Consider the following 27,261-nt stretch of genomic DNA (forward strand, 5'->3'; position numbering starts at 1 on the left):
AAGCAACCCTTTTTTTTTTGGAACCACTTAATGGGGGACAAAAATGACCTGTTTCATTTTCAGCTTTCTTGGAAAAAGGGATATGCATGACACACCATGACTGCTTCTAAGTTAGTTCCTGAATTAGCATTTAGGGTGGAAGAGTATAAGGCAATAAAAGACATAGGGAACAAAAATAACTTCAAGTAAGAAGACTCTTCAAGAAAATGTATATATACTCAGTCTTCGGAATAGCTTGGAGTTAAGTCTTTAAAATTACCCCTGTGAAATCTCCAGCAGTTTCATAACCCAAAATGTAGGCAAAAGCATTCAAAGATGCATTTATATTTACTATTGAACATATACACATAATCAAGAAAATTTAAACAAATTTTTGTTTTCAAAGGACTCTACTTAGAGCATTTTAAATACTGTTTTATGAGTAGAGCTGATTTGCAACAGAAGTTCCATGTTATGGAAAATCAGTTCCATAAAGTTAAGTCTAAGGAACTCTGTCCTTGTAAAAATAACAATATCAAACTTTGCAACTGCAACAGTAGGAGAAGATCTGTTGTCACAGAATTTTTGCATTGCATTTCCTAGATTATTTTTTTCCCAGTTTTGGCCTTTAGTGTCTATTGAAGTAAACAGTCAAATTAATATGGCCTGATCAGGATTTTCAGGCACTTGAGTCTAAGAGGAAAGGTTTTTTCGATTCCATACCTCATTTCTTCTTTAAAAAAAAAGTATATAAAACTTCTTGGATTTTATTTTTGTAGTAAAAAAAAAAATGTGTCATAACAAATCCTCTCCTAACCTCGTGAAAATAATCATCTCATATTAGAGTTTTTAAACAAACGTAAGCTGACATAATTGGATTTATTTTGACAGGTCATGTATGTAGAAGGCACAGCAGTTGTTATGGGTTTTGAAGAACCAGTGCTGCAGACCGACGACACTCCTGTAAAACGCTGCTTGCAAACCAAATGGCCATATATAGAACTACTCTGGAGCACAGATCGATCTCCTTCTTTAAACTGATATGTTACGCATAAACAACATAGTACTATCGAATGCTTGAATGGGGATACAAGAATTGGTATTTGCTTGGAAAGCGGTATACTTTGACTGTGTGGAGTTATACACTGGTATCACTGATGAATTGTAAATAATGATTACAAACACTTTTTCAGTGTTAATTGGAATATTTAATTTTTTAATCAGATTGATTTCTATTATAATAGTTCGTCTTTTTTGGCCACTGTAGTACTGTTAATGTGAATTATCCAAAAAAAAAAAAAAAGCCTACTTGTAAAGTCTTAACATTATTTTGCCATCTCATGAAGATTTGAAAAATGTCTGATATTGCAGAATCTGCATATCAGATGTCAGATCTTTAAAACATGAAACATATTCAGCTTCCTCTGAATCATATAGGCATGTTTTATTATTTAAATTTTATTGGCTTACATTACAGTACCCATAATGTGTGGACTAAACTGGCCTTTGCACTGGATATGTTTTAATGAGTTTAAATTTTCTGCAATTTTTCCTAAAATCTAATTTTACCTAAAGAGCTTGCACAATGTGACATAAATATGATACATTTTTAGGAATATTAATAAGTATAATTCATAAATACTCTTTCTTGGCAGTTGTATATTACTGTGGCTTAGTTATCGGGCATGTTAAAAGTGAACACAAAATCTGAGGAAAAACAGATGTATTAATATTTATTTGAATTTGTATAAAAGAAATGTAAAAACATCAGCAAGAATTTCTTGTTCTATGATCTCTAACCTATTCAAACTTATAATATTGCCAAATACCTCTTCTCAATTTGTCCAAACAGCAGTGTAAGCCAGCGTTATTGTATGTGTTAAGTGCATGAGAACATCTGTTGTTACATTATTATATTCCTTTATTTATTATCAACTTCTTAGCCCTAAAATAAAATCTTTTCCTTGAATCGTGATGTATTGTTTTAAGTTTGGTTTTAATTGAACTTGTTTTACTGCCTCTCTAAGATGATGAAAAGGGTCCGTGGGTTTAGACATCTCAGGTTTTGAGTTGAACACATCTCAGGAAAAAAAACCAAAAGATAATCTGTCGCATCTTAACTGTGATTGCAGAGCCTATGCTATTGCCGGCAGGGCTGAATTTCACATTCAGAATTACTTACTTTTAAAAAATTTATATTCATGTGTAAATAACAATATGACTCTAGAATGATCATCATGGAGGAAAACAAACTTACTTGGTTGAAAATGAGGTATGTAGTGTGGGAGAGAAACCCTTGTTGGAGAATTTGCACTGCAAAGCATGTAGTAGTGGTAGAAAGAGAACATCCTTTGCGTGACACTTTGCAGATATGTCCTCTGCAAGACTGTACAATATATCTGTTAGATTTACATCTGGAAATGGGTGAACAGTATAGTTCTGTAGTGGGTTGGCCCTGGTTGGCTGCCAGGTGCCCAGCCAGCCGCTCTCTCACTGCCTCTCCTCAGCAAGACAGGGGGAGAAAATAGATTAAAAAGCTCCTTATCTCATCAAGATAAGGACAGGAAATCGCTCACCAATTATCGTCACAGTGCAAAACAGACTCTAAATTTAATTTATTGCCCGTTAAAAATAGAGATAGTGAGAAACAAAAACAAAACTAAAACCACCTTCTCCCCCACTCCCCTTCTTCCCAGGCTCAACTTCAATCCCAGCTCCTCTACCTCCTCCCCACTGAGCAGGGCAAGGGAATGGGAAATGGGGGTTGTGGTCAGTTTGTAACACTTCATCTCTGCCACTCCTTCCTCCTCACACTATTCGCCTGCTCCAGTTTGGGGTCCCACCCACAGGATACAGTCCTCCATGAACTGCTCCAGTGTGAGTCCTTCCCACGGGCTACAGTCTCACAAACTGCTCCAGTGTGGGTGCTCTCCCTGGGGTGCAGTCCTTCAGGAATGGACAGCTTCAGCATGGGTCCCCCACAGGGTCACAAGTCCTGCCAGCAAACCTGCTCCAGCATGGGCTCCTCTCCATAGGCCACAGCTCCTGCCAGGAGCCTGCTCTGGGATGGGGTCTCCATGGGCTTCACGGCACAGCCACCTGCTCCGGCATGGGGTCCTCCACGGGCTGCAGGTGGATATCTGCTCCACCGTGGACCTCCATGGGCTGCAGGGGAACAGCCTGCCTCACCATGGTCTTCACCACGGGCTGCAGGGGAATCTCTGCTCCGGCGCCTGGAGCACCTCTTCCTGCTCCTTCTTCAGTACTCTTGGTGTCTGCAGAGTTGTTTCTCTCATATATTCTCACTCCTCTCTCCCAGCCACAACACAGCATTTTTTACCCTTTCTTAAATATGTTATCACAGAGACACCACCAGCTTTGCTGACAGGCTCAGCTTTGGCCAGCAGTGGATCCATCATGGAGCCAGCTGGAACTGGCTCTGTGCAACTTGGGGACAGCTCCTGGTGACGACCTCTCACAGAGGCCACTGCTGCAGCCCTGTCCCACCCCAGCTACCAAACAAGTTAAATAAGGACTTGTTTAAAAACCATGAAATTACCATGAACATTCCTTATTGCAGAACTGACAGCAGTGATTCTTACCTCTTTTTGAGATTTCTTTTTCTGAAAAAATAATTCCTTTGTAGATGACAATAATTTGAAAGATTCCTTAATTCATCTTATCCGACCCACTTTACTTAGAATACAAGTATTCTGGCCTGTTGTGTGGGCCTGATGTTAAAAGACTTGCACAACAGTGGTATTGCTACTCAAAAGTATACAGATAATTAATTAAGAGAATCTGCTTTAATCTGGACTGCCTGGCAAGTCTGAAACTTTACTTTTCCTAAAATGCTCAGGCTTGATAGGTGCTTGCTTTAGCTTGTTTTGCACATTTAAGATAAATGTCTTTAGGCAGACTTGCACTGACATCTTGGAAGGTGACAATTCACTTTTCTTGCTCCTTCTGGATTCTTGTGTCTGTCTTGGCTTGTGCTAGAGTATCTCACAATAGAGCTTGCACCGAATCATAGCTTGAATCTGTTAAACAACCTTTTTCTAGTCCACTGCCTATGGAAACAAAACTAGGAAACAGCTGAGAGAAAAGGTAAGCTTCCCTACAGAAATTGAACACTTAGGCTTCTGTACTGCCATGTTTTGAAAAGATTTAACAGTAAAATTGTCATTAATTTTGAGAAGATGTATGTTAAAATCCCATATGATTCTTTGAAATACTTACCCTTCCTCTGCTAGTAGGTAGATTTCTAAATAATAGCAGAAGAAAGATTAAAGCTTTCATAATAAAGTCTTATAAGAAATACTAATATTTAAGTTTTGCTTTGACAAAACTTTCCTTAGTAGCTTTGGCTGATCTGTTTTTAAGATTGGAAAGACCATAATGATATATTAACCTCACCAACTGCGCATAATATAAGCTGTAGAAATCCACACCATGAATTTTGTATTTTTCTGTATAAATTATTTGATCCCACATCTGACCTTCCAGGTTATTCTGTAGATAATGACTTTTGGACTCTTGGCTAAATGTTCTTATAAAAGCTCTCCATCCTGGCTCCATGTCAGGTTCTAGAGCCTATTAAGACTTCTTAATTCAGTATTCAAAGCACTTAATGTATTGGGCCACGGGTGTGCTAAAGACCAAACTTCAGTCTGCCAACAACTGGGGCAGCTGCTTATCTCTTGAGCAGTGCAGATCACAATGTTCAGTCTAAAGTCTGAGGAAAGCAAGATCTGGAATAAGCTTCCAGTGATCAGAACAGGTCCTGGTTATTTAGGGAAACATTGCAAATCCTTTAAAAAATGAAAAGATTGTTCTTTTAGTTTATCTCTTTGAATTGATTTGGAATATCCTACACTCATCTCTCTCTTCTTTATTTGAAAAAAAAAGGAAAAGGATAAGGAGAGGGGGACTGCTGTATGTTAAAACCTTGGGGGTAAGAGGATCCTGAAAGAGATTTCCTTCTTTTCATTCTGCCCTGCTCTTCGTACAGGTTTTAGCACTGATAGCCATTTGAAGCACTTTTTTCCCTTTTTAAATTTAGTTCAAAGCAACCAGGTTAGGTGTCATATGTTTCAAACTGAAAGACGGGTACAAGGGGAGCACATTGAGAACTGCCTATGTTCTTGCTATGCCCCTGCTGCTTTTCATTTCTGTGAACACTCAGCTATCTCCAACTGTGCTAATTACTGAATTTTAACTCTGTTTTGGATAGATCTGTACAAGATGGATACAGCACCAGAATGTGCTGCCTTTGCACTCCCTGAGTGCCACAAGTCTGGTGTGCCATCTGAGCAGTTCTCCGAGCCCCAGCAACTTTACTTACAATGCTCAGCACTGGAACTGTTGTGCTAAATAAGAACAAGGCATTATTATTATTTAGTATAAAGCAACACAACTTTCAAATGCCTTCAGTTGCCTTAAAACTGAATGACTTTTAAGAATCAGCATTAACCCTACAAGTCATTGAAGTACTTCTGAATTTATTACTGGTGCTTAGATGTCTAAGAGATACTTGTTCAATGTAAAATATAAAAATAATGTCAATGGTGATGTTTCATTCTAATAGCAAGAGTAAAGTCGGTACAATTGTAAAGTGAGCAGATTTAAGGAGCATTACAAGCCTGTGGGGACAGCTAAGGGTCACACAGTTAATGCTGGAAATAAACATACTGTTCTATTCTCGTGAACAGGAATGTCAGTCTTATCTGAATAATCCTGCCATAAAGCACTTAAAATAAAACAAACACAAAAGAAAACAGAACCTCAGAACAAAAAAAACTACTCTCAGCTGCTTTTATAGGTATGCTCTACTGTAGCATGTTTATAAATGTGTTCTCTATTCTTCTGATCTTTCTCTGATATTGTTTTGGACACATCTGTATTATAAATGCTGAAAACAATCCTTTTTTCCTCCTAACAAGAGTTGATTAGATAGAAAATAAAGTGGTTCTCCTTTTCTTCCTACCTTTGAGTTGGCCAGAAAAAATAAAAATAAGAATACTGTCCACTCAAGATGTGTGTGTGATGCCCCATTTAGCTTTGTAGGGGAATGGAACATTTCAGGCAGAGTCAGTTTTTATATATTCTTAACAAAAACAGCTAGAACACTATTGTGGGACTTGCAGGGGCAAAACATAGAAGCACAGAACGATAGAATCGTTTGGATTGGAAGAAACCTTTAAGATCATCAAGTTCAACTGTTAACCTAACACTGCCAAGTCCACCACTAAACCATAGCCCTAAGCGCAGGTCTACACATCTTTTAAATACCTCCAGGGATGGTGACTCAACCACTTCCCTGGGCAGCCTGTTCCAGTGCTTGATAATCTTCTCAGTGAAGAGATTTTTCCTAATATCCAATCTAAATCTCCTCTGGCACAACTTGAGGCCATTTCTTCTTGTTCTATCGCTTGTCACTTGGGAGAAGAGACCAACACCCACCTCTTGCTACAACTTCCTTTCAGGTAGTCGTAGTGAGCAATAAGGTCTCCTCTGAGCCTCCTTTTCTCCAGGCTAAACAACCCCACTTCCCTCAGACGCTCCTCGTAAGACTTGTGCTCCAGACCCCTCACCAGCTTCGTCGCCCTTCTCTGGATGCACCTCAGCACCTCAATGTCCTTCTTGTAGTGAGGGGCCCAAAACTGAACACAGTATGCGAGGTGCGGCCTCACCAATGCCGAGTACAGGGGCACGATCACCTCCCTACTCCTGCTGGCCACACTGTTTCTGATACAGGCCAGGATGCTGTTCGCCTTCTTGGCTACCTGGGCACACTGCTGGCTCATATTCAGCCGGCTGTTGACCAACATCACAGAATCACAGAATCACAGAATCACTAAGGTTGGAAAAGACCTGTAAGATCATCAAGTCCAACCATCCCCAGGTCCTTTTCCGCCAGGCAGCTTTCCAGCCACTTGTTCCCAAGCCTGTAGTGATGCATGGGGTTGTTGTGACGCAAGTGCAGGATCCGACACTTGGCCTTGTTGAACCTCATACAATTGGCCTCAGCCCATCAATCCAGCCTGTCCAGATCCCTCTGTTTTTAATTACTTTTCTGAAGAAATTATAAGAGGAGCTTTCAATAAGCACCATTCAATGGCACACGCAATAAGGTAGTATTGGTCATTTCAGCGGGAAGAAAAGCATGACACGTGCTCCTGCATGAAGCTGTGGTAAAGGCACATAGCAATTGCTATTCCTAGCAATGCTTCCCTAAGTTTAAGATGCCTCCTTCAGCATATTAAAACTTTATGTAGCCAGGCAAGCACTAACAGAGAAACTTGCAGAGGAATGCATTTCCTAATGTGTTCTGAACTGTGTGGCTGGGTTTACATCTTTCCTGTGGTTAGAAGGGGGTTTTGCTTGTTTTGTGTTTTTTTTTTTAAAATAATAGCCATGCTGGCAGACACACAGCAGTCTGATGAAGGTCTATTTTTTTTCAATGCACTTTAGTTTCCTAAAATGCATTTTCAAGTTTCAGACTCTTCAGTTCAAACTCCTGAAAATGATGGAAGTCGAGAGAAATTCAAGTAGAAATCACCAACCTCAACTCCACCATTTTCCCTCGTGAACATGACTGTCCAAACGTAGCCGTTGGGTAACTCTGCTGGGCAGAGCTAAGGGGGTGTCCTACTTGGCATGCACTTCTCCCCGCTTCACCAGTGGACTTTCTCAGTGAGACAAATTGGTTTCCCCAGATACAGCCTGGTTAGTGCAGCAAACCACGCCAAGCACGGTGTTCAGCCAGGATGGAGAAACCTTGCCCGGGTCCGGGCCCCGGCCGCAGCATCGCTGCCTGCGCTGGCGGACAAAGGCCGCTCCGGGTCCCCGACGGCCACATCGCAGCCACAGCCCTGTGAGCACCGTCCTCCCTCGCAGACGACGCCGGAGGCGTCGTGCGGAGCTGGGCCGAGGCGCCGACACCTCCGCCGGTGGCGGCGGGACCGCTTCTGCCTCAGCGAGGCTTCTCCCTCAGCGAGGGAGGCGCGGGTGAGGCGGCCCCAGACCGACCACCAGCGCCTCGCCCTGCCCAGCGGCAGCGGGGCCCGCGCACAGGCCGGTGGCGCGAGGGTCCCTGGGGCTCAAATGCTGCCTCGCAGAGGAGGAGGGTCCCCGCCCAGCCACCGCGCTCCGACAGGTCCTTACGGGGGCTCCGCACCTCCCTCCGGCGGGGCCTTACGGGGGCTCCGCACCTCCCCGGGAGCCGCAGACAGCCGCGGGGCGCCGGGCCGCGCAGCGCAGCCTTCCGCGGGCGCCGGCCGCGGGCCGCCAGGGGGCGGCCGCGCGCGGCTCGCCCCGCGGCGGCGGGGTGAGTGGGGCCGAGCCTCCCCCGCCAGCCCCCCGCCCTGCCGGCAGCGCAGGGCGGCAGCCAGACTGCCGCGGCACTGCACGGCCGCCGCGTAGCTGCGCTCCGCTCCGCTTTGCCAGCGGGAGCCTGCCGCGGAGGGGGCGAGGATGCTGCGCCTCAGCCGCGGGCGCGGGGCCGGCCGCGCCCGCCGCCGGCAGCGGCCGTGCCCGCTGCTCCTCCTGTCAGCGCTGCTCTGGGCGCCGGCGCTGGTGGCCTTCAACCTGGACGAGGAGAAGCTGACGGTGTACAGCGGGCCCCCGGGCAGCTACTTCGGGTACTCGGTGGACTTCTACATCCCCGACCCCAGCACGTGAGTGCCGCCGCCGCCGCCGCCGCCGCCGCCGCCGCCGCCGCCGGGCGGGCTGGGCGGACCGCTCCCCTCAGCGCGGCGCCCCTCGCCCCGGGCGGCGGCGGGGTCCGGGCTGTGCGCGAGCGAGCGCCGCCGGGCCGCGCCTCCTGCCTGGCCGGGGCTGGGGGGCGCCGGCGGGCTTGGGGGGGACGTTGGGGAAGGCGGTGGGAAAACGGCGGCGTCCCGCCCGCCGCCCTCGGGCCCGTCGCTGGGGTGACAGTCCCTGGGCCGCCGTGCCCGTCGGTCCTGCTCGCCCCGGTGACTTGCCGCTGTGTTTCGCAGAGTCAGTGTCCTGGTGGGAGCTCCCAAAGCCAACACCACGCAGCCAGACATAGTGGAAGGAGGAGCGGTGTACTACTGCGCCTGGCCCGCCACCCAGTGCAGGCAGATACCCTTTGATAATACCAGTAAGTAAATCGCTGAATCTCGTAGCGTAGCGTTGTGTGTGTTGCCCTGCTGTGCTCAGGTCCCCCTTCGGCATAAGTTTCTTCCGCGCTCGCTGTAGTTGTGTCACTCTGATCTGAGTATCTGCAGTTCGCTGGAGAAATCCCGCTCCTGGGAGTCTGTATACGTGTGTGCTTGCAGGGAAGGTTTAATGGTCCCCAGAGAAATAACAGGAGTATGACCTCCAGGATCTGTGCGTAGTTCATCTTAATGCTTTAATGAAAGGTGTTTGTAGCAGATTCCTCATTTTGAAAATACTTTTTTTGAGTGCTCAGAAGGCAAAACCCCAAACCCCATGTCTCACACATTTCTCTGAATCCTGGAAATCACAGAATTGCTAGTCTTTCATGTTATTTTCAGCGAGGGGTTTTCCATCCGTTCAGATGGATGAAGTACCTCATGTAGCATGCTTATTTAATTCGTTTTAGAAAGCAAGAATTTTATTTCAGACTATTGGAAGCTAGATTTAGGCACAATGTGGATATCCACTTCCAAAATCCCAAGACAGATGTTTCTTATTTAATTAGAGGGAACACACGTTTTAGACAATTCAGGCTGTTTATGTTTTCTGTTGTCTCTTTATAGCTCTTGAAAATAATTTAAGCCTAGTGTTTTCAGGGACTTTAAAACTGATTGGCTTTATTTAGGCAGACTTTGACAGTTTAATCATTAAGCAAAAGTTATGATTCTCTAGGTTATATTTAATCTTAACATTTGTGGTTTATTTAAATGCGAACATAATACAATTCAGTTTTTTTCTGAGAGCACAAATTAAACTAGAAGAGCTTACTTAAATGTAACAAGTAAGCAGTGCAGTTCTTTACCCCTTCCAGGTCCATCCACCCACACAGCCTATTACTGTGTTAGTGTCTAGGAACTCTACTCAGGATGATTCTCCCATCATGCTGGGCATTCTTCAAAACAGTAAGAGATAGTTCCTGTGTGTGTATGCGTATGTGGCTACTTGGGCATGTAATACTATGTATGGCATATGGTTATATATGAATGTGCATGTACAGGCATAGATGGTATTCATACAATATTTTTATTGTAATATGCCCCGAGTGTACATCTTTAAAATAAAACCAGGTTAGGAAATATTCTTGTATTTCCATCTTATGATTAGATAGTTCATCTAACAGAAGTGGAATGTATTATCTATACAAATTAATTTCAGGTTTAAATAGAAAACTTACAGACCAAATGAAAATTCCATCACATTTTAAAGGGGCGTTTTGAAAAATGAATTAAAAGCTAGTGATGAAACCTAGAAGGACATCTGGCTTTCCTGTGCGAAACTCCAGAAAAGTTGACTAAAGAGACTCAGGACAGCTCCATACTCTTGGCAGAGATGCCCTTTTGCAGATGCTATGTTTCAAATAAGGGCACAAACACAGGCTGATGAGTAAGTATATCAACAAGGCTTTGGACTGTATCACACAACCATTCAGCTTGGAATCTCCAAAGTGTGATTCATTCAGTTTACCTGAGGTGGTTGGTTGTGTCTTCTGGATAGATGCCTGACCTGCAGACAACTGCAGTTAAGCCAGAGAGAGCCCATTGTGTAGCTATAAATGCACTGTACTTGTAGGAGGGACTGCAGTATAGGCAGGTTTAGCAGTGTTATCATTAGCTGTCTAGTTCCAGTACCAAGGGCAGTAAAGGTGTAATTTCTCACAGTTCAGCAGCTGCTAGCTGGCCTCATAGAGAGGGACCTGGGGAAGGTTTGCATAGCTTATACCAACACCCATTCTTCATTGCCAGCAACATAAAGGCTATCTCCAGTATGCCTTAGATGGCTCTTTTTGCTGAAGTATGGATGTGTATTTCATGCCATTTTTTTCTCTCCAAAATACACTACTTACAGGAGTGAGTTTTCCATCTTTTCCACTATTCCCCCAAATAGAGCAGTTCACATGAGCTCTATCCTAGATGATAGTATTTCAAATAGTGTGTGACACACAGTTCCTTTTGAAGCCTTTGGCCATTGTATGCCTAGTGGGACTTAGATAGTCCTTAGGAAATATGAGGGGTATTTTCAGCTTGTGGATCTTTCTTGTACAGGCACCTTGTACTCACTATGCCTTCTCCCTGCAACATCACTCAGAAATGCTGCTATTCCCATTTTATATTTATACTCCCATTTTTATATTTATTCTGATAAACAGAAAAAAGTCAGTCTGGGTTGTCAAAGATCATACAGGAAGTTGATGATAATGCTAGTAACTGACTCGGGATTTTTTCTTTTTCCTGCTGTTCCTTAACCACAAGATTATCCTTTCTCCCAAGACAGAAACACCCAGTAATTGTTAGAAGACTGGAAATTCATCTCTAGCAGCTTTAATTTTAAAGATTAATGCTTCATGCCTCATAGGAGATTTTTAAAAGTCTTGGAAACCTTTGGGAATGTTTTCTGAAACAAAACAGAAAAACTATAGAGGCTGCTTCAGAGCTGGAAGATTTCATTTTGATGCATTTTTATACAAAGCTTCCTTTTTAAAGTATTTTTTTCTTGACTCTAACCGAGTAATATCAGCTCTTTCAGTTAGATTCACTAAGCGCAATAAAAGAAACAATGCTGCTGAATAATTGAAAAGGCTTTTAATTAAGATCAGAAGTAAAAATTGAGTGGAACTAGGAAGAAAGGGGGAGTATAATGTAACACTTAAAAGGCAGTGTGACCCAAAAAATAGATAAAGAATTTACTAAATCAGTATTTTTCAGCAATGAGAGTTCAATGGACGACTTCTAGATTCTAAAGAATTTGTAAAAGAAAAGCAGATTCACATATACTATATCCCAAGTTAGATATGTGAAATTGCTGCAGGTCACAGAAACTGTGTAATTTCCACTATAACATAAAAATTCAAGAGATCCACAAGTCCAAGTGGTTGAAAACCACTGGCTTAAATGACGTTTGAGGATGAGGGCTCATGTCTTCCATTTCTGAGGGCTCAGGTATGTTGCATTCAATGCAAGTTATGTTCTGCTGTTAAGGAGGGAACATACAGTGCACTTGGATGTTATTTGGACTTTTAGTGCCAGAAGTAAGTGCGTAAGTGGGCACCTAATTGGTAAGACTCATATATAACTGTACAGATTATTTTCACCCTTTCCACAAGAACAATAGACCTAATTTCAAGAAGGGTTCCTTCATTTGCAAAGGCTTTTATGGTTTTTATATTAACACTGTTAATGTCTTGGTCCTACTAAATGAAAACCGTGAGGACATTGACTAGTATTCTGTGATGGCTTCAGTCAAGATTCTGTACATTTTTGAATATCATGGTGTTACAAGTGTGGAGCTGCTTTATACTAATTTATAGTTATCCTGTATTTTACAGATATTGAGATGTTTACTGAATGAATGGATAGATATGCCTTGTTATGGGTCTGTAAAGTATAACAAACTAAAAAGGAACAAAATCTCTCTCCACAAGCATTTAAGGCTTGTTAAGAGGCAATGATGAACTAGAACACTCTCATGAGTCAGGGAAGTGAAGGAAGGAAAAAAAAATGTGTTGAGTTTGTAAAGTATACATTGCCTTAGATAGAGGGGGCACTTGTTCAGAAAGTGATTTGAGGGAACCAACTAAGTGATAGACGCCTTAGTGAAAAACTTAGACTTGCTTAGGTTAGTATTGTGATGGTAAGTACTGAGATAGGATGGTCTTTGATCCTGTAAAGGCTGTTTTGTTGAAGAGCTTTGTTTTTCTCTGTGAATAGTATCTTTCTGTTTTTAAAATAACTGAAGTTTTAGTTTAAAGAAAGTTATTCTATATCCTCGATGCCATAGTCCTGAAGGGAGAATACAAATGCTAAGCTTAACTGGACGTGACATCCTGACACTGGTGTAAGACAACTGTGATGTTCCCCAGTGGATCAGAGATCTGACACTGTAAGGGTTGCACCCAGAGTCACTGGCAAGGTGCAGCTAACCTCCCCACCACCACACAGGCTGTGACACTCAGGACTAAACTCTACTCTTTGTGTCATGTAAGCTTTAAATGACAAAAGATAAATCCTTATGGTTTGTGAAGTTCTCTTGCTTCTTTTTTCTCAGAAACTAAGATCACATGAGGGAGTAGACATTGCATTGGTTACTAATGTATACCCATCAGGAACACTCAGTATTCACTCAATTCCCAGTGAAAGATATGAGAACATTTTAAAAAAATGTGCCATTACTTCTGAGTCCCATGTTCTAGCTGTCAAACACAGACTGGGTTTCTTACTACTAGCACTGATACTCAAAACCCAGACTACTTCTGAAATCATCTTTGTGGCACTGTGCAAATGTTAGGATGCCCAAGCTGGTTTGAGGGCTACGAGCAGCTGCTTTAATGTGGAAATGTGTGTGGGCTATACTACTCTGCTGAGAAGATGGCTTAGTTAGAGTTAATAGAAGTGCAGAAGTATCTGTGGCCCATTCCTAAAAGTCATACCACCTAACAGAAATTGTTCTACAGGCAATTCTCCCAGATTGTCACTAATTTCTCAGATCACGTATCTCTGTTCTTCATAGTAGTTAATCCAGAGATTTCCAAAACAATTAGTTGCTTTACTTGCAAACTAACATCAATAATTAACCCTACTGATGAAATATTATTCCTGACAAGGGACAGGGAGGCAGAGGAGGGAAGGAGGATGAAATTTTGGCATGCTGTAGGATTTGAGCCGACCCATCCATAAGCAAGTCATGTAACTGGACATTCCCATATGGTCTGGCCAGTGATACGGCCTCCAGCCAAGAAGGGGCTTTAGCAGGAACTCTGCGTGTTTCCTGCTGCTGATACAGCACTGACTCTGCAGTCCCATGTTTGCAGTTCTTTAAAGCTCCCTAAACCTGGGCACTGAGGCCAAGACTCTGGGAAGAAGCTGAAAGCACTGCTTCTGAGAACACAACTGGTGCTTTAATCTGCTTCATTGCAGCAGGGAACTGAGATAAAGTATAATGGAAGGGCTTTTAGTATCCCCTTACTCCAGGAGATACGGGCTGAAGGGCAGAGACTCTTCTTCCTTGTTTCCCTGCTCTGTAAATCTGTCCTGTTGCATTGCAGTGTAAGGCTGTGATACTCTTTCATAGAATCATAGAGCGGTTTGGGTTGAAAGGGACCTTTAAAGATCATCTAGTCCAACCTCTACACTTTTTTTTTTTTAACCCCTTTGAAACTCAATGAGAGGACAGGGGAACAAGCGTTGACATTATATTAAAGAGCTGTGATCTGTCTTTCCTCCCTTATCTACACAAAGCTAACTTCTCCTTTCCAGTTTCTTCATTGTAAACCTCATTTCGTAATGACTATTTCTGCTTTAGCATCGAGGTAGAATTACCAAGTCCTTGTGTTTAGGCGGGGTGCTCTTCCATTCAGCTGCCAGGAGAGGTAGCAGGAGAGCAATATGAAGAAAACTTTCTCCCCGCTTGATTAACTGGGGAACTCCTGAACCACTCAAAGCATCTTGCAGCCAGAAGCAAACTTAAATGCTCCCTGAAGTGCAGTATTGCATTTGAAATCTGGTAAAGAGCTAATAGTTCATATTTCAGAAACTCATTATAATGGTCACTTTTAATTGTAATACTTAACAGACTGCAACAGGCTTTTATGTTTTAAATTAGGTCCAAAAGGCAGAATTTTAGATATCACTTCCCCTAAGTTTCTAGAACTCACTGGAGTGTTGTCTTTGTTGTCAGTTAAATTTACCAGTTTTAGTAAAATAGGTTGTATTTTTCTAAACTAGCTGGAGAAAATTTGAACAGTCTCTGAAGAGAAACAGGGGAGGGGGATGTAGATCAGTTCTGGCCAAGCGTGCAGTTGATAAAAAACATGAGCTAATCTGGCCAGTAGTTGACCTGATTGTAACAGAACCCAGGTACTGTATAAGGAAAGGATGTATGGTGGGGCTCAAAAGATTTAGTTACCTGAAAAAATCATTAGCTGTAAAGATGGTAAGATTCTAGGGAAAACTTAGAATCCTGTTATAAAACAGAATTTGCATGTCAAGAGAAAGTGCTGAAGGAGAACTTTGTTGTACTTTTAAATGTTGACACATTTCTGTCCACTATGCCAGTAAGACCTTATCTGGAGCCTCATGGTTCACTTGTAGGATTCTGATTTATAATAGACCCTCATGCGTTTCTTTTATAAGTCTCAGCCTTATCTAAAGAGGGGAAAAAATACCCTTAGCTATGTTAGTTCAAGCCCTGAGGTCTTAATTTGTTTTTGATCAGATTGTACTTAGGGAAAAAATCCTATTGGGTTTGATGATTCTTCATTTCTTGATTCATGGAATGAAAGTCCAAATAAAGCTGTCTAGATATGATCTATTAAATTAAAATAACTCATATGAATAGCATCTAAGGCACAATAAAAACCAGAAATTCAATAGATGTTTGCAGAATCAGATAAATCTAAAAATAGAAGCAACTCTTCTCATCATGCAAGGGTTTTGCATATCCTTACTGTCTCTAAACACTATGGAGTCTGTTTTTTCCCCAGCATTAATGTTGAAAGCAGTTGTTTGGCTTGGTTCCTTAGATCATAGTCTTTAGCTTTGCATTTGTGTTCTGTCTGTCTGTTGAGGGTTTAATATCAATGACCCTGTGAATGTTACTGACTTGCCTTTGCTTAGTAATGGGTGGTATCATTGGAATCTTTTATGGTAGTGATACCAAAAAGATACCACTCTGCCATGGTGATAAGGTTGACAAGATCCCCTCTCTTCCCTCACTTCTAGAACATGGGACCATGTATGACAGTACGAACCCTTCCTTCTCTCTCTGCCCTCCTGTAAGCCAGGACCCTAATGATGCAGCAGGGCTGATTTCAAAGTTAAATTAGGTTGCTCAGAGCTTTGTGTAGCTAAGTTCTGAAACTACCCAAGGATGGAGATGCCATAGCCTCTCTGGAGAATCTGTTCCAGTGCTTAATCACCCTTACTGTGAGGGTATTTTCTTTATATCTAATCAGAAATTCCCTTGCTGCAACTTGTGTCTGTTGCCTCTTTTCCTTTTGCTGCATGTCTGCATGTGAAGGGGATATTCACTTTCCTTGACCTGTATATATTTATATAAATATAAATGTATGTTGTTTTTCTGTGTTTGTATTCCCATTTTATATAAATATGGATAGGTTGAGCTGATTATTCACCTCTACTTTGTGTATCAATAATTATGTATAAAGTTATGAAATATATATATTACATTATATATTATCTATATTTATTTTTATATATGGATGTGCATAGATGCATACACACACACACACATATATCAAAACAGGTATTTGAAAGGGATTTGCCATCCTGGATGTAGTCTGAGTAGGTACAGATTAGAGGGCAGAATGTAACAGCCTGCTGCAGATGCCTGGTTAACGGCCATCTGCATTTATTCAGTACTTACATGCAAACACACAGGGAGAGTAAAGATAATACTTTTCGAAGTTCCTGAAGGGTGAGAACTTAACCTGAAAGTGTTGTAGGTGTATTACATAGCTGGATTTGTTGCTTTGATTAGAAGCATTGTGTTCCTGCATTAAGTTTGATTAAAATATTTTTATTTGCTTTTGTTAATTTGAGTATTTTCAAATTATAATAGATGCTGCATTTTTTACTTCTATTTTTCAAGGGCTGAATGAACCACGATGAGCCACTATCAGTGTTTGCAAATACATCTGTTTCTTATGCAGATCCTGATTACTACAACAAAGAAATATTTGTAAGAGTAATGTTTGATTCATGCCTGTTAAACAGTTTATAATGTGCTGACTCAGTGACTGAGAGAAGACCAATCCCCGTAGACAGTGCCAAATTTAGTCTAATGTGTGCAAATGATGGATTTGCATTAACACTTGCTCCAGGTTCAGGCTTTATTTCCTGAAAATGAATCTCTGCACTGTTGTTCTTACATATGTTTGCTTTTTACTGTCTGAATTCAAATTTTTCTACTGTCCAGCTACTGCTTTGGCCATTTAAGGGGCCTTTTTCCCTTTGGTAGCTCCTAGGTACCTCAAGTCTAAAAGACTGGGTGAAGGAACACTGATTTTGAGAATCATGTTTCACCATCTCCAGAGCTGCTTCTGAAGCTGGATTGTAGGGCAGTACCAATGTATAGGAGTCTCGGCTCCTGCAGTAGAAAATGAGATGCTTTTGGGTTGCTGAAATGCAGTTTAAGGCTGTCTTTGCACCTAAATTTATACTTACACATCTCTCTGCTCTTTGCATACTCCTGGTTTCTGGGCCTTAGCCTGCAATACGGTCTTAGGCGGTACAATTAAGAGTGACTCCAGGGCTGAGTTTCAAGCCAAATTTGTGAGTCATCCAGACTGTTGACCATCTGGAACAGCTCCTGGGCTGGCTCTGAAGCAATCCAGCTGCTACTCAGGCACTCCCTGGACCACTCTGTGGACAGGCTTAGGCGTTGTGTGCCCAGCCCAGTTGCTGCCTTGTATTCTAGCTATCCTTGCACTAGTGTCACGTATCGTGGTACAAGATAGGCTGAACTCCTTCCTAACAGGGGCCAGGCATTCTGTTCCAGAAGAGAAGATGACATTTGAATGCCACCTGAATTCAAGCCAAGTTTTTGCTGCTCACAGAAATATAGCTTAGCTTCTGGGTAAGGTACAGTACAGACATAGCCTGTGGGCCTCAGATCCCCATAAATAACACAAGGAGAGATATTTTCCTGTCATATACAGGTGTTGTCAGGATACAGACAAGTTATTTTTTGAAACGCTTAGATAACACAGTTTTGAGGGATGTACCAAAGACAGAAATAACAACTTTTTTTTTTTTTAAATGGATGGGGATTTATCTGAGTAAACGAATAGTTTTCATCTGAGTCTAGTCTAAGCTGATCATCCGTGGCTATCTACAGCTGGTACAAAAAAAATTTAAGTACTTTAAGGCCATGTTCTTCTGACCTTCTTAGATGTTTGCTTTAGGAGGGGAAGAACAATGCCTTAGATCATGTCCTCAGTTATAAGTGGATGACTAGCTCAGAAGTGGACATTTGCAGTGGCTTCATTCAGAGCCTTGTTGTCTAATTGAATACAGAGCACAGTAATGACAGTCCATGTGTATTCAGACAAGTTAGTTGTGTATATAGCTTCGTTTTTACAAAGTTATAGGGAAAGCAGTAGCTGGTTCACAGCCATCTGAAATACTGATTGGTTGTTATATACAAAAGATTAAACTGTATTTTAAGGCACAACCTCAGAAACTGGGAATATGACTCCATAGCTCCAGCAAGGATCCTGAACAAAGGTGATTAGAGGATTTCTGTCAAAAGAGATTTTTCTAGGGAAAAAAACTATTTATTAATTTGTGTGTCTGTGATACTTTACTAATTATTTTATAATGAAAATCCCATGCCACATGATTAAGGATTCATACTATACCATATGCCACTAAGTGGGGTGGGGGTAGAGTGGTGTGTGTACAGTTCCTGCAGATTTACTGGTAAATTCAGCTATGGTTTTTATAAATCCTGCAAACAGTTGTCCTAGTTTTAAAATGTAACTTATTTTCAAATTTTAGTATACTTTGCCAGTAGAAAAGTATGCTGTCTTGATTGAAAATGTAATCTCTTTTTAAGATAGAATACTGGTCGTGAGTATTCTCAGAGCCAGCCTAGGATTGGCTGCTATAAGCTGACCATGGCTGATTTTCAAGCTTCAAAAGCTTTGTTTCTATCAAGACGTCATCTGTGGACATTGATCATGTTCAGATCTGCTGGAGCATTAAAAAAAGAAAAAAGAAACCTTTAAAGTTTGAAAGGGCCTGACTTCACTGGAAAAAATAATCAAAAGTGATATTGCCAACAGCTAGGTAGAAGCTGGCAGCTCCTGCAATACAGTGTGTTGAAGTCGCTGTTTTCCACATTCTTAAAGTTTAGGCCTAACTTAAATAAAATGTATTTTTAAAATTAATATTTTTAGAGAGATTTTAAATTATTCTTGCTGAATTTTTAAGATCTAAATATCCCTGAAATTTATCTCTTATATCTTTCTAAGCATGGATTTCCATTCTAGCTCCTCTAATTGGTGCATCACAGAAACAAATATTTGTATGAAGGAAGATGTTTCCTCAGAGACTTTCAAACTTTCACAGACTCATTCTCATTCAACTTCCCTTCATGTTTATTAGAAAAAACACAGAGATAGAGTACCCTTGTTCTCCAGATATAATGCATTTTTCTTTTTAATTCAGTTTATATCCGTAACATTTATGAGGTTACCACGAGCTGAAGTAACTGGTGATCCAACATCCTAGAAAACCATTCCGGTATCATCTCCTCTATTCCTGTCGGGCAAATCCCATGAAGTGTTGTCTTTTTAGAAGTGACAATTATACTAGCTGCATTTTTCCTCGTTTTTAAAAAAATGTATGTAAATCCGTACAGTATAATCTGCCATTACATTTTTTTTCTCCATTCCAAAGTACACAGTATATGGTTTTATTTTCACTTAGAGTGACTAAAAAGGATGGATTCTTGTGAAATCTCTCCTGATAGGAACCAGAAACAAACATAAGGGAATGCAGATACAAGGGGGAAGGAGTAATGCCCTGCTTATGTATAAATTGAGAAGTTCATTAGGAATGACTGGTAAGGGAAGAGCATGGCTCATGAACATATGGGAAATCAGTTTACTTTAGAGAACTGAGGGTGAAAGGAAGGGATGTCTGCTTTTTATTAAAACCTGAAATGCCTTATAATTGGCCCGAGTCTTTGCCCAGATGGCTTCTCTTATGCTGACATCTGCAAGAGTATATATAAAGCAACATTAAGAAGCTGTCTCTTGTGACAGTGTGTACACATGTAATTCTGTTAAAAACTAAGTCTTTTACTGTCTGTAGTGTTGGCCTTTGAATAAGCATGCTGAGAAATGTCATTTGTTTGACAAAAACTAATTACAGAACATGCTTTTTACATGGGAAGTTTCTACCACATATGAGAAAACTTTTTAGGGATTTTCACCTATTTTTTTAGATTCTTGTTCATTCTTCATCATAAATTCCAGGTAAACAAGTTTTTTTTTGGCAGAGGGAAACACAGGGTTTCTTATTCCAGTCCTTTGTATTTTTTTTCTGAAGTTTAAGTGTAGTTATTTTGAATTTTCACACGTGAATTTAAGCTGTTTTCCACTGACCAGTGAAAAGCTTAAATTATACTAGAATGTCCATTTCCTATTCAGCTGGTAGGACGATGACAGTGGATGCAATGTAATATATCCATTAGTCTGTTCACTTGTATCTGTAATTCACAGGGTAATACTTTTTAAAATAAGCTGTCAACATACTGCTTCTTTCTTTGTCAGACAACAGGAAAATTAAAGTCAATGGCACCAGGGAACCTATTGAGTTTAAGACAAATCAGTGGTTTGGGGCAACAGTCAAAGCTTATAAAGAAAAAGTTGTGGTAAGTCTATGCATTTGGTATTCATTTGGAGATAATGTTTATTTTTCCCAAATATATAACTTTAATAGCTCTCTATGTGTAGATTATAGAAACAACTGTATGATTATGCATGAATTATAAAACAGATGATGTATATAACTCAGAAAATAAAAGCAGTCTATAAAATCAGGTTGAACTGATCAAGTGAAAATGATCCCGCTATCAAGTGAAAATGATCCCGCTGCCAAGTGAAAATAGCAGAATGCCATGTTATTATGGAAGTGAATGGTGATTTTTTTTAAACAGATAATGGACATATTTTAGAGATACACAGTAATTGATAGCTATATGCTATAAAAGGTTTTGTATTATGAAACCCTGTTTGGAATGTTAAATGCAGAATGGCAGCCAAGAACCTGTGCTGAAGATCAATTAGTAAGAGAAAGCACTGACCCCTTTTGTCCCATTTACATTGTTTTGAACAGCTGTGTCATAGTCATGGTAAAACAGCTGCAAAAAAGTAATGATAAAAAAGATCCAAATCAAGACTGCTGTTTAAGTGTGATGTCTGTTTTCCAGTTTCGTGGAAAGTTTTACCTATATTGATAGAGGACCCCAGCAGGGGGCAAGTACTTTTATTGCTTAGTAAAGTAGTGGTGATGCTGCTTATACACAGACATTTTATATTTACAATTTATGTGCTAAGCCTTACATTGAAAATGTCACTGAAATAGTTGTGATAAGAATAATTAGTTTGCTCATTAGTTTTATTAGTTTTTACAATTGCAAAGCAATAATTTGTGTCTTGGGATTTGCTTAAAACTTCCAATTATTACTTAAGAAGTAGTCATAATAGAAGAACTATCTAAAGGAAATGCTTTACTTTAAATAGCAAGCCTTATGGTTAACCTAGAGAAGGATTTCGACATGAAACAGGTAATGAATAAAACATCACCCTATTCTGTTACAGAGTTAGCATATACTGTTAATTTTGTCACTTGTGTCAGTGTTATCACAGTTTTCAAACTTCTTATTCAGTGCCTTCATGTATCACTCATGTACATGCACTTTCTATTTAAAAGTTAATTACGCAAATAAAGTATTTGTAAGAATAAATATTATGTCACTTTTCTGAATTGTCAATGTAAAAATTCTAAAAACAGTTGAACATTTTTCATTTTAGGTACTCTACTAAACAACAGTTCACAAACTGATATAGAATTGTTCTTTACCACCATTTGCTGAATCTTAATCAAATGAGCAGAAAACCTCATCACCAACTGATATGCTGTGTCTGTACTGATGAAACTTTGTTTTGCTTCTGATGATAACTCTTTTCGGGCTTTCTGAAACAAGGATATAGTCAACACTTTTTGGTCAAAAACTTGAACAGTGAAGCTAGAAAACTTTGTCTTTTAAGCTTTATAGACTGAAGGGAGAGAAAAAGAAAATGTAATCAAGCTGTCAGAAACTTTCTTTTAAACTACAAATGTGACTGATAGTAAACTGCATTATGTTAATGTTTATGACTATATATAATTCTTGTTTCAATCCATTTTGCTTGATGTCAAATGTACCTAAAATCACTCTCACAGGACATGTATTCCTCTTTGCTGCGCTCTAGTTTTGCTCTCTGATATGTTTTAATCTGTAAGGTCTTCTAGGCAGGAGTATGTTAAGGGTCCCTGTTCCTTAAACCAACATTCCAGAAGCTCTGACTTTCCTGGTAAGCTCTGAGTAGCACAGTGGTTCATCCAGCTGGAACTGATTGCAGAACTAAGGCTTATACAGTAATGTGAATAATAACAATGCCTTGCCAGAGGTAGATAGGTTTCTGATTGGAAAAGTGAGACAAGGTAGGACATGAATGGAGGTTTTGTTTGTGTCTTACAGAGGCAAGGTTGTAGGGAGAGGTAGTGTCTTCTCCCCCCCAGCCAACTGAAGTTTTAGGGAACAGGAACCGCTGAAGAATGACTTGCATACCTGACAGCTTATCTTTTCTATTTTTCCAATTATTTGCATTGCTTTCAAAAAAGATAATCTCCCTCTCCACACAACTTGTATATCTTTTATCCTTACACTGTCATTTTTGTAACACCACTACCGTAACACAGAAGATTAAATATTAGTTCACTAGCCAAAATTTATTTAGCAAAAACCTGTTCACTGAGAGACTGTTGAATGAGTTCTAGGTGTATCATCTTTCCAAAGATTTGAACCAGGGGTTTATAAGAATGCAGACAAACTGATGATTGTGATAGACGATATGACACAACACCCTGACAAATCTTCTGCTGAGTAGAATCATAGCAGTTCTACTGCAATGGCCTTTATCTTAAGACATATCAGGCCAGAAGTAGGAATGTTTTCAGCCACATGTGTGTGATCTACATCTTAAACTATGGGATCAAGTCCTGTGCAGTGAGCAGTAACAGAGCAAACATATTACTTGTGAAGCAGGCTTAGAGGGTATTTGTAACACATGATTAAATGTGAGCTGTAGTCCCTGACAGATTTCACCTGCTAAGGACTATAAGTGAAAGATCAGACTATGCTTTTCAGGTTATAATGAAATTATAAGAAGCAGTGGTCCTGTATTTTCTTCTGTCAATGTGTTATGATCATTGCTACATGAATGATACAGTACCAGAGAGAATCCTTGTACACTGTTAAAAACTACATTTGCCAGATGCATGAGTGTATGAAAGGTATGTGTGACATCATTTCTGTTTTGATAGGCTTGTGCTCCCTTATATCATTGGAGAACCCTTAAAGATAGCCCTGAGAAGGACCCCGTTGGCACCTGCTATGTAGCAATTCAGAACTTCAGTGCCTATGCTGAATATTCACCTTGTCGCAACAGTAAGTATTAATAGGAACAAACTTATGTTGGAGGAATTGATATTGCACTCAATGTTTTCATCCTTTCAGTCTTCACACAGTCTTGGTTGAATGAAGATTACTGTATGACATTATTGCATTGGATGAGGGTTTAAAGAAAAATTGACATTAAATTACACACCTGCAATTGGATGCTTTATTGCGTAATCAAAAGAGGAGAAATTCAGTAAATTAAGCTTTTACAGTTATAGTGATAAGATATAATTGGTTCAATTTAAATGGCTTTAAAATGTAGCAAACAGATCTAGATAAGAACCAGACAGCATTTTAAACCAATTACTCATGCTCATGCTGAGTATAAATCTCTCATCACAGGATCACCATCTGAAGACCAGACCCTGCACAGAAACACACAAGCCTGTATCACTGTTCATGCCAATATCACCCACAATAGCTCGTTTATGAAGGACTTCCAGCATGGAAGAAAGCCATGCACGTTAGCACTGCTGTTCCACACTCTTCTCTGTGCTATTCTGAGGATGTGGCAGCAATCTCTGGGCCTTACTTCTTGGGGAATAGGGAGAAACAGTGCACGTATATTTAGAACCAAGTTCAGTTATCTAGAAGTCTGCATAAAATGCCACGCATTAGATTAAATCAGTTGTTCATCCTTTTCAGCATCCTATGTCTAAGTGTTTATGATGATTATTAATACTCTCATTACCTCAGTGCTCCAAGTTATTGAAATCAATGTGAATTATCCAGTGACTTTACTGAGCTTTGGACTGGGCTGAGTGCACAGCAGTTTCTGCACTGACAGATCAGAGAATTGTTTTTTCAGTTACTTTTCTACAGTTAGTGTGTGTAAGATAGCAAATATGATGGGCTTACCTATCCTTTCCAGGGGAAACGCTCACAGCAAAGCTATGATGTTGTTCAGTTTAGCTGAGATAGGTAGCTGTTTCAAGTTGTATGTGCTAGTCAATAACACGAGAAGTCTGAATGTAGTTCCTTGTCACGATACCCCTTGTACAGAGACCCTGCTATTGCAGCTAGCATTCTTGCCATGTACACATGGGCTAATTTAAAACCACACCTTTTAGCTGTTCCTCCACTGCAAACTGTGCTCCTACCTTCAAGTATCTTATGGATTATTTTGCCAAGAAAGTAACAGGCATTTTACAGAAAAAGTAGACACTTACTTCACATAATTAAAAGGTCTCTTTCTTGTGAAGATCTAGAGATAGCATCATATCATGTAGCTGGATTTTCCTGACATCTGACAGATGTGTTCGATAACGTAGCCCAATAAAGCTTTTCATGGTCTACCAGAAAATCTGCACACCTATAGCAACATGAATTGTTTGCATGTACATTCAGTGTTACTCTGTGGCTTTCCTTTTCTCATATTGTAGTATAGCTCTAAACTGAGTTGTGCTAAGTCTTTCTTTTAAAGCCTAATCCTTGTCCCTGGATGGACAGGTACAGAAAGAAGCTGAATCTGTAAGAAATGGTGACCGTAAGATCTGCTTCATGCACTTCTGATGTCTCACCGGGGCTTTGCCAAAGGCTTGTGCCATTCGAAGAGAGAGTTCCAGTGGCCATTCCTGCTCTCGGTTTCCCAATCTTGCAGAATTCCAGCACTCCAGCACTCATAGGAAAGCCCTAAAATGCATGCCAATACACTTCGTACAATTATATAAGGATCTGGAGACTAGAAATAAAAATGGACAGAAGCAGGAAGGATGTTTTTGCTTGTACAGATGTGCATCCAAAATTATATTACATTTCAGTTCTCATTGAGCAAATGTGCATCAATTAAAGGGCTGGCCCTTGTGAAGGACGTATGCCCCCTTCCCTTGCCATAGTACAGACAACCAGGATGTTGTCTGAACATTGACCCATGCTGACCCATCCACTATGTCAACATTTTTTGAGAATGCCTTAGTAAACACTTATTTTTGTGTTTATGGCAGAGCAGACTGTGGTGACCATTCTAGGATTTCTTGTTAAGTTGTTTACTTTGTATCTCCAGCCAAATTCAAACTGAATCCCTGGTAGTTGTTGCAAGGGTGACTTCCTTGGCAGTGAGAGGACAAAGTCCCAAGTAACTAGTCCTATTTTTCAAAATCTTTACAAGGCGTCTTGTAGAAGGTCTTGATTTTCTCTGCCTCTTCTAAAAAACAATACACATATTTTCACATATTTTGGTACTTTTGCATTTACAGCCTTACAGCTCCAGGTGTGCATAAGCTGTCTTCCACATGCACTGTGAAATTAATAAAATGCTTCTACCTTCATAATTGCAGGCAATGCAGATCCTGAAGGACAAGGCTTTTGTCAAGCGGGTTTCAGCTTAGATTTTTACAAGGTGAGATTCTGCTTCTGAAATACTTTGACCAAATGTAATTCTGATATATCCCTAGTGTTCAAGCACTGTCTCAGTGATGAAGAGTTTATCCCCATGCTGTCGCATATGGGAAGTTCCGTGACATTGTTGCAAGTTCTTTGCTCCTTGGCAAGCTTTGAACTTTCTGGTTTCATTAATAAATTAAATACTGCAATCACCACCTGTTTATCTCTTTGCAGCACTCCAATCAGACTCTGCTCAGTCTATCTTAATAGGTAATTAGGCAAAAAATTGTATGTGCTTCTATCTCAATGTGTCCCACTTAAGATGCTTTCCAGAGACCTGACTTTCAGGAAATAATGGGCAGGCACCAGCTAGTTTTTAAAAGTTAAAATAGCTTGTATAAGGATGCTTTTGGAGGCAGATTAGTCGTTGAGTAACACTGTTCTTTTGTGGAGGTGAAAGTGAAAGTACTTAAAGGAAATAGCTCGTTGTCCTTATATGCCAAGAGGGTCCAAAAACAATATCGTGGGCCAGAGAATAAACCTTGCAGCTATTGTTATTATCTGTGCCATTGTTACAGCACCAGCACCTCACATAACTTTGATCAATGCCATTGTTTTCAGTGTTCTGCAGCTACATTGTTATTCACATTATTAGTAGCTGAGGAGTAAAGACCTCATTGTAGGGCAGACAAAAGTATATCTCTCTATAGAGCGTTACTGTTGCTTCATTGAATGTGAAAACCCTCTTTTATGCTGACTTTGTTTTGTTCCAAATAATCCGCAATTTTTAGAATGCTATGTTAGTGCTAATAAAATTGTGGCTTTCTTTCAAGTGAAGATGCATAGGGTGATCTTAACTTTATTTAACTGTGGATTTCCCTGCACATCCATGCACCTACTTCCTTTCCTTGAACAGGGTTATTCTCCTTTATCATGATTCTGATATTCTTTTGTCATTTAAATTGTTTCTCCCATGCATGCTTAATTTTGTTCTGTTCTTTTGTTGTGTAATTTTATTCAATTCTGCTTTTTGTAGAATGGAGACCTGATAGTAGGCGGGCCTGGTAGTTTTTATTGGCAAGGTATGTTCATCTGGCTGGTAAACTTGATCTAAGAAGTGAAGCAGGAAGTATTGTGGAAAATGTTCTATATTTCCCTTGTTTTCTCAGTTTAAGATAACCAGTCTCCGGTCTTACTTTCAACAAATATAGATCAGAAGAATTGCTTAACAAGCAACTGAGCATAAAAATAAGTCAGGGAAAATTCAGGATGTAGGTTGTATAGGAAGTGAAACAAACAGAAATAACTGTTTTTATGTTGGCATTTTAGCACATTTGTCATTTAATTAATAAGCTGACTTTTTCCCTAGAAATACTGCAATTTTAAAAATAGCTAATATTTGTACATCAAATGTAATATTTTCAAAGTTTTTGTCACTATTTGTTTCTGAACACAACCTTTTATTGCTTTCTGCATACATTTTTAGTTCATTTGTGGCATCACTGTAGTTTCCGAGATGGAGTTTCTCAT

At 40.2% G+C, this 27,261-nt stretch overlaps 2 protein-coding genes across 3 annotated transcripts in view; both read left to right on the top strand.

The window, feature by feature from the left end:
• MINDY3 (MINDY lysine 48 deubiquitinase 3) overlaps positions 1 to 1,909 on the top strand; it is a 63,509-nt gene extending 61,600 nt beyond the window's left edge. For both annotated transcript variants that reach the window (XM_059818811.1, XM_059818812.1), the window contains exon 15: positions 871 to 1,909. In XM_059818811.1, the coding sequence (XP_059674794.1) occupies positions 871 to 1,020 (150 nt within the window). In that variant the 3' untranslated portion in view covers positions 1,021 to 1,909. The remainder of the gene's footprint in view (positions 1 to 870) is intronic.
• A 6,545-nt stretch (positions 1,910 to 8,454) lies between these two features.
• Positions 8,455 to 27,261, top strand: part of ITGA8 (integrin subunit alpha 8) — a 116,019-nt gene continuing 97,212 nt past the window's right edge. Inside the window, exons 1-6 of the mRNA XM_059818393.1 lie at positions 8,455 to 8,657; positions 8,979 to 9,103; positions 20,456 to 20,556; positions 23,274 to 23,397; positions 25,686 to 25,747; positions 26,768 to 26,813. Coding sequence (XP_059674376.1) covers positions 8,455 to 8,657; positions 8,979 to 9,103; positions 20,456 to 20,556; positions 23,274 to 23,397; positions 25,686 to 25,747; positions 26,768 to 26,813 — 661 coding nt within the window. The remainder of the gene's footprint in view (positions 8,658 to 8,978; positions 9,104 to 20,455; positions 20,557 to 23,273; positions 23,398 to 25,685; positions 25,748 to 26,767; positions 26,814 to 27,261) is intronic.

The sequence above is a fragment of the Gavia stellata genome, chromosome 6, assembly GCF_030936135.1.
Source record: "Gavia stellata isolate bGavSte3 chromosome 6, bGavSte3.hap2, whole genome shotgun sequence".
Lineage (NCBI taxonomy): Eukaryota > Metazoa > Chordata > Aves > Gaviiformes > Gaviidae > Gavia > Gavia stellata.